Source organism: Phoxinus phoxinus (assembly GCF_949152265.1).
Source record: "Phoxinus phoxinus genome assembly, chromosome: 19".
Classification (NCBI taxonomy): Eukaryota; Metazoa; Chordata; class Actinopteri; order Cypriniformes; family Leuciscidae; genus Phoxinus; species Phoxinus phoxinus.
Window position 1 is genome coordinate 24,538,721 of NC_136894.1, and position 8,106 is coordinate 24,546,826.

General features: G+C 36.9%; 1 protein-coding gene across 2 annotated transcripts; it reads right to left on the reverse strand.

Moving 5' to 3' along the window:
* Nucleotides 1–1,030: 1,030 nt before the first annotated feature.
* Nucleotides 1,031–7,875, reverse strand: ndufv1 (NADH:ubiquinone oxidoreductase core subunit V1). Of its 2 annotated transcripts, none has more exons than XM_079590646.1 (11): nucleotides 7,739–7,875; nucleotides 6,504–6,689; nucleotides 6,343–6,425; nucleotides 5,355–5,525; nucleotides 5,061–5,244; nucleotides 2,870–3,059; nucleotides 2,555–2,767; nucleotides 2,284–2,450; nucleotides 1,844–1,925; nucleotides 1,598–1,743; nucleotides 1,031–1,502 (listed from the first exon to the last, which is right to left on the reverse strand). In XM_079590646.1, exons 2-11 carry the CDS (start codon nucleotides 6,681–6,683, stop codon nucleotides 1,425–1,427), a joined length of 1,494 nt encoding a protein of 497 aa, XP_079446772.1. In that variant the 5' UTR covers nucleotides 6,684–6,689; nucleotides 7,739–7,875; the 3' UTR covers nucleotides 1,031–1,424. The 2 variants fall into 2 exon arrangements, with proteins under 2 accessions (XP_079446772.1, XP_079446771.1); XM_079590645.1 differs by having other exon boundaries at nucleotides 7,688–7,797.
* Nucleotides 7,876–8,106: the final 231 nt, after the last annotated feature.

The window sequence follows — 8,106 nt, forward strand, 5'->3', positions numbered from 1 at the left end:
ACTGTATGCATGTACACCACTTTGTATGCTTAAATTCTCCCCATATGTGGGCCCGCATTAAAAAAGTGGGGAACCTGAAACAGCAAGGACAGAACAACAGAGCAAAATTTGTGGGAAAATATGAACTAATTTTTTTACATTTGAACAGTATCATACTTCATCCATATACAGATATATACCCTAACCCGACCATAATTTACAGCTGCAGGAATGAGCAACTGCGTTTGGAAACCCACTGAACTGAGGCTCAACTACAGGCATGACGATACAAACAATCCCAGTAACCCAGTTAATAGTACTGTGAGAAACAGATTATCTTACCTTTGACAACCCGACAAAAAGGCACAGATGTAAAATAGAGGATGTCCAAAAGCTGAAGAGTTTCTCTGATATATCAACGTTAAAACAAGCGTTGGTTCGAGAACAAACGATTGATTGGCTGATTCTTGGTTGGTATAATAGAAGTCTTGTTGTGATTGGTTCATAAATTCTATTTGTGGTAGTTGACTACAACTAAGAAAATCAAGGAAAAATCTATCAAAAACCCCAGTGATTTACAGTCACGGAACAGAAGGAAAATTTATTTATTTTTAAATTGCTGAAATGTTCTATGGTGAATGTACATTTTTCTGATTATCCTGTGCATTGAGACTCAAAATTGACATCTTTTTGGAGACTTTTTAAAGTCTATTAATTTCAATGAAAATCCTCCATTGCAATCTTACTAAACATTATTTTAGAAATTCGAATTAAAAACCATCTGTATAAGTCTGAACTGGAAAAGTCATACAAATGTATTAGTACAAAAAAAAAAGGTGGGAATACTATATATAGAGCAACACTTTATATAAAGAATGATTACATTATTATCACAATTGGATTAAACATAATGAGAAACTTTGTTCCCTTTCCCCATTTATTTTTTCTGAATACCAAGAAGCACTTAGACTTACTTTCGTCCAAATATCGTGTCCACCTAATTCAATCTCTGTTCATGACCAATCCAAAATACACTCCAAAAAAACACTGGTTTATGTTTTAGGCTCTTTATTTCCACGAATAAGTGTTTATACAGTGCAATATATTCTTATCAAGAAAACAGCCTAAACATCATAATAGGATTTAACATAATTTCATCAACCATAACCACTTACTCAGTATTGAGTGATGTTATCTGCTCAAACAGTTTCCACTCTATAATGTGTCATAAGTCATCCAAAATCACGAGTATGCTGTTGAGTCCATCACCATAATGGGATAGGCTCTGCTAAAACTATTTAAAGATTTTCATTCAATCCCACTGACATATGTAATAGAAACAAAAGATGGATGCCAGCAGTTCACACATCAGTGAGCGAGAGAAAATGTAGGTTTTGCTTAAATAAGTGATAGGATGAGTGAGAACGGACACAGATATAGGGCCTTCAAGCGCGCGCCTGCTGTGTCTGTTTGAAGTCTTCGATTCTGTTCTCCATTAAAGGGCGGAAGTGACGGATCAATCCCTAAGAACAACAAAATATAAAGAAACAGATTAATCATGGAGATATTTTAAATATTTTATCTATTTACATCAACAACAACAAAAATCTGCCTTTACCTGAACTGGCCATGCGGCTCCATCTCCCAAGGCACAGATGGTGTGGCCCTCGATCTGCTTGCTGATCTCCCAGATCATGTCAATCTCTGCTGACTTTGCATCGCCTTTCACAAAGCGCCACATCATCTTATTCATCCAGTCCACTCCTGAGAGGCACAGAAAAGAAAGACTAGTAAATATTCACAGTAATGAAACATATTGTACAGGTAAAAAACGAAAAATGTGCATTCACATAAATGATCATACCCTCTCTGCAAGGAGTGCACTGCCCACAGCTCTCATGCTTGTAGAATTCAATCAAGCGGGCAATAGCTCGAATAACATCAGTCTGTGAAAGGGCAAAACTTATTTTTAATTATAAAAGTAGAGATCCACCAATCCTAAATTCCACCGCCAATACGGAAATGACATCTGCCAATGCTGATAGTTTGACGGTAACTTCTAGAGCTTTTGTGCTGTATGATTAAAATAGTCTTACACTGCTGAATGCTTAAGCTACTGTATAGACAGTACAATGACAGATCATTCAAAAAATAAGGTATCTAGCCTATTGTGTTTCACTCATTTAGAAATATTCCCATCGTAAAAAATGCTAATAGGAATTTGCAGTGAAGAAAATAAAGTTTCAAATTGGTCCGTGTCCACAGAAACAAAACCATGTGTGTTTTTTTAACAAATGGACTCACTGATTTATCCATGACAATAAGTGCTGCTGTGCCGAGACCGGTCTGAGCCTGAACGAGGGCATCGAAATCCATGAGAACGGTGTCGCACACATTACGTGGGATTAGTGGCGTGGAAGAACCACCAGGAATAACGCACAGGAGATTGTCCCAACCGCCCCGGACGCCACCTGCAGGGATCGTATGAATTATGGATCAATAATCCTCAGGAGCGGACATGATTCGACATCGACAATGAACAAAAATGTCTATGTGCGGATAGTATGAGGTGTACCTGCATGTCTTTCGATGAGCTCTTTCAGAGGAATGGACATCTCTTCTTCCACCGTGCAGGGGTTGTTGACATGGCCCGAAATGTTGAAGAGCTTCGTGCCAGAGTTTCTCTCTCGGCCGAAACCCAGAAACCACGTGCCGCCACGACGGCAGATGGTTGGTGCCACAGCTACTGTCTCAACGTTGGCGACGGTTGTTGGACAGCCAAACACTCCTGCAACAAGAACATGTTACATTTATAACTGGTCATATAGCATGACATTTCTCTCAGGTCATGTATATAAAGAAAACGTTTTTATAGGAATTATCGACTTGCCCACATCAGCAGGGAAAGGGGGTTTCAGACGAGGTTTTCCCTGTTTTCCCTCGATGGACTCAATCAGAGCCGTCTCCTCTCCGCAGATGTACGCTCCCGCACCGCGCATCACAAACACGTCAAAGTCAAAACCTGAGCCGCACGCGTTCCTGCCAATCAGCCCTGCTGCATAAGCCTCATTAATGGCCACCTGAGTGAAACACACGAGGTCAATACATCACTTCCCTCAACTACCGTGTAGTGCATTTATCACATTTACTGAAATGAACCCCTTTGCACGGGAGATTTGACTCGCAATTCATTTTGATAACGTTTGGAAACACTAACAACAATAAAAAGCAAAAAAAAAAAACAGCACAAAAAGATATTAAGTAATAATATACATTTTTAAATACACCATTTTGTTTATCAATACTAATTTCTTAAAGTAGATTTGATATTAATGTTATATTTATAAACTAATTTATGAAATCAAAATATATAATGTAATAATAATATACACTACCTTTCAAAAGTTTGAGGTGGGTAAGATTTGTTTTAGATTTTTTCCTTAATATTTAAAGGGGTCATGACATGAGAAACCAAATTTGCCTTGATCTTTTGGTATATAAGAGGTCTTTGTACCATTAAAACGTCCTGCAAGTTTCATAGCTTAAGACGTCCTCCCCATTATAAACGAATCATTTATTTAATCAAGCTCTAAATACAGCTCGTTCTGGATCCATGGTAAGAAGTGACGTCACGGTACGAAGTGACGTACCAGCGTTTGCATATGACCGCCTCCTCCAGCACAAGACAGCTACGCTTTAAGCGCAAGACAACTACGCTCATTTCGTATCATTGTCGCGCCCGCACGCTGCGCGCCTCACAAGTGTTCAGTCGACGGACAGCGAGTGGGTCTGTGTACAGGGAAATTACGATGCCACGCAGATGTGCTGTTCCTGGCTGTGGACAAACAACATCTTTGAATACGCTGCCGAAAGATCCAGTCGTCAGGGAAAAATGGATGCACTTTATTTTTTGCGGACGTCTCAGTCACGGCAGTGTTTGAAGGATGACTGTTTTGAGAACAAATCCCAAAATGATGCTGGCTTTGCCAGAAAACTGTTGCTCAAAGATAAGTCCGTGCCAACTATTCTGGGCTCAACAACGACGACGCAAACTGTAAGTAATGTATTTAAAACTTTAAACTACTTTTTAAATACGCCGAATCCGCAAATGTTCTGGCTGGGGGCGTTAATAATTGATGCATAGGCACTGACGTTAGCCAATCATAACAGTGGGCGTTAACACTGAACTCTTAAAGGGGAAACACCCCCAAAACAGACTGTTTGAATCAGAGGATGAGAAACAGGGTGGGAAAAGGTCATAAATCACTACATTTTAAAAGTTTTTTGTAAAAAAAACTATAGTAATACTATAATTGCACCTAAGGGAACATAATAATAAAAAATAAAAAAAACATGTCATGACCCCTTTAAAAGAAACCTCTTATGCTGCATTTATATGATCAAAATACAGTAAAAACAGAAATACTGTGAAAAATTATTACTACTTTATTTTATATTTTTATTTTAATAAATCTATTTGAATATATTTTAAAAAGTAATTTATTCCTGTGATCAAAAGCTGAATTTTCAGCATCATTACACCAGTCTTCAGTGTCACATGATCCTTCAGAAACCATTCGAATATGCCGATTTGCTGCATAAGAAATATTTCTTTCAGAATTCTTTGATGAATAGAAAGCTGTTGTTGTTTTTAAACAGCATTTGTTTGAAATATAAATCTTTTGTAACATTATACGTCTTTACTGTCACTTTTGACCAGTTTAATACATCCTAGTTGAATAAAAGTGTTTCTTTAAATTTATTTCTTAATTTTTATTGACCCCAAACTTTATAGTGTAGTGCAATATAAAATCATAATATTAGTATTTACTTATTAATTTCAGTTCTACATCTTGGATTTATTTCACAATTTTTGTCAATAACATGCAATGTCTGTCTTAGGTTTTGGCCATTTGAAACAGAAGCGTGACTATGATGCCTTAAAATGCTGCCTGCTTAGAGAGCTCATTTTTTGGAACTGAGCTTAGCAATAAACAGGGTTTTTTTCCCTTTGTCTCTTTAAAAAATGAGCGATATTACACAGATATATACCCGAGGATACACATATATTTGTTTTTCACCTGGAGGTTGGACGACTCGTTGTAGAACTCTCCCCGGATGTAGATGTATGCAGCACGTGCTCCCATGGCTCGGCCAGCGACCAGACAGCCCTCGATCAGCTTATGGGGGTCATTACGCATGATCTCTCTGTCCTTGCAGGTACCGGGCTCTCCTTCATCAGCATTCACCACCAGATATTTAGGCCTGAGCGGAAAAAGAGAATGACCTGATTTGATCCAAATAACAAAAAGCTAGATGTGGGTCCATCTGCAGCAACCCCTGACTCGGTCTTAGTTGTCGAGACGTAAACCCACCTGCCATCACTGGGCTTGTTCATGAAGCTCCACTTCATCCCTGTTGGGAAGCCGGCACCTCCTCGGCCTCGCAGCCCTGAGACCTTAATCTCATTCAGGATCCAGTCCACTCCTTTATCCAGAATCTCCTTGGTCTTGTACCAGTCACCTCTCTGCTGGGCACCTTTCAGCCTGAGAAACATGGACAATAACATAATAATAATAATAATACTTTATATATGCACTATACTTTAAATGTATATACACACAATATCAGTGGATATAGAATGGTTCTTTTTTAATTCAATTAAAAATGTAAAAACAAAAAAAATTATATTTTTAAATTGATCATAAAAAATAACCCTTATTAATAATTGAGCACCAAATCAGAATGATTTCTGAAGGGTCATGTGACACTGAAGACTGGAATTTTCAGTGAAATCTTATTTTAAATTGTAATAACATTTCACAATATTACTGCAATAAACAAATACATGCATCATTGAGCAGATTCTCTTTTGTCTCTGTGTGTGTGTGTGTGTGTGTGTGTGTGTGTGTGTGTGTGTGTGTGTGTGTGTGTGTGTGTGTGTGTGTGTGTGTGTGTGTGTGTGTGTGTGTGTGTGTGTGTGTGTGTGTGTGTGTGTGTGTAAAATTGTTATTATTATTTCCTTTTTTAGTTGACCGAACTAAGTAAAAACTGTACAAGTAACAAGACATAAGACCCAACATACAGTACTTACTTTTCTCATATATTGAGAGGATGTGGAATCCCTTTAAACTGTTTGTCTTGAATGCGTAATGTTTTTTTTTAAGTTCTGTAATGGTTGTTATGATTTGTTATATTGCAAAAAAAAACTGCGCTAAGGAATCATACTATTAAAAAAATGGTCCTCTTGATACTCACAGCTGTCACAGCAAAACTAAAAGAATGGCTATAATGAATACTAGAATGATAAAATACCTATTATATATGTATATATTCATAATACAATTTAAAAAAAGTTTTTACCTCCAGTCATGTCGTCCATACAGGTTAGTGAATATTCTGTCCTGGTCAGCTAGAGGTCCAAATTTGGTCTTCTTTGGTGTTTCCTGGGTGACACAAACTGATTATAGCCCATTTGCATTGATCATCAGTTATACACAGTAGATTTGCTGTATGATAGTCACCTGGTGAGCTGTGCTGTTGTACCGCACCAGCGTCATGGAGTTTGGGGGAGGCGGAGAGGTAGTGGTGGCGGCGGCAACAGAAGTGCGAGATGCACCAGCAGCTGCAACCATGACCGGGGCACGCGAAGCCCCAGTGGTCAGCACCCGGCTAAGAACGGGACAGCCCAGACAGGACAACATCCTTTTCTGAAAGAGATTGATGAAAAAAACTATGAAAATGAGAGGTCCCCTCGGTTTAATTACAACTCCAGTCCTAATAACCTGTACTGCCAATGTTAACTAAAACTTATAATATTAAAAATGGTTTTCATAATTGAAATAAAGCTAATATTAAATTAAATATAAATATTAGATGAAAAACTTACATGTGTATGTTTTGATTTTGAAGTACTTAAAATTAAATAAAAATAGAGATAAATAGAAATAATTCAAAAACTAATCACAATAACAAAAGGACATACCAAAATTAAAATATAAAAACGAAAATATAAAAATAAAAGCTCATTTTAAACATTAATAAATACTTAAAATTATTGTATATAAATATTATTGAATTAACACTGCAATCTGCAAATGTCCTAAAGGCACTAAAAATTAAATATCCTTATGAATCCCCCATAATTTCATACATTATTCACATATATTTATAGTTATATTGTCAGGATTCTTGTGCTTGCATAAGCTGTCCGTGTTGCATTACGTTACATGTTTACAAAAATGTGCTTGACGACAACAAGCACTAAACACCCCAAAATAATAATAGCATATATAAACGTAATTCACAACACAATCTTTAGATGTTCAACACTATAACATATTTCATATGAACTAAAAATATCTATTTATGTCAAACAAATTTAATGAAAGGAGCAGTTACTCAAGACAACTAACGTTAACGTTAGTTCAGCAGCGGCCACAAACACACATTTCATGTAGATCAAAGACAACCTCCAAAATTATACATTATAGCATAAACACACAAGTCAAACTCATTTAGACATGGTACAGTAAGTTAACTTATTGGAAATATACTCGTCCCGCAATGACCTCCATATTTACGCTCATGACATTTGAGGGACTACGGCAGTGCATAACATGTAGGCTACGTTCCGATTTATTTAAGCTACAGAAAGTATATGGGTCGGGATTTATTAAAATACATTTTTAGGAAAAAAATGTCTAACCCTTTATATGTAAACAGATGAATCAAGTGCAGGAGCCGAACCGCTGCTTACCTTCGTGATCTCCCTGGATCAGCGTTATGAAATTTAGACAGAGCGGAAGGAATACAGCGTCCGACCCGGATGTAAAAACAGCTTCGACCTGTTATGTGTGGAGGCGCGTTACGTTTACATATCTGGGTTACACAACACATGTTTTAGAGACATTACATTAGTTAGATCAAAATAGGTATAATTATACCAAGTATCAAGGTAATTTAAATCATGAATTCTGAGATAATCGTGAGAGAAAAATACGTCTAATCTAATATTCTTATAAAATATTATGTTCTCATTTTGTTCCTCTAAAAATGCTTGGTTTCACCTGTTGGGTCAATTTACTATCTTAAAATAGTTAATGAATTTAGGCTTTTATATTTACA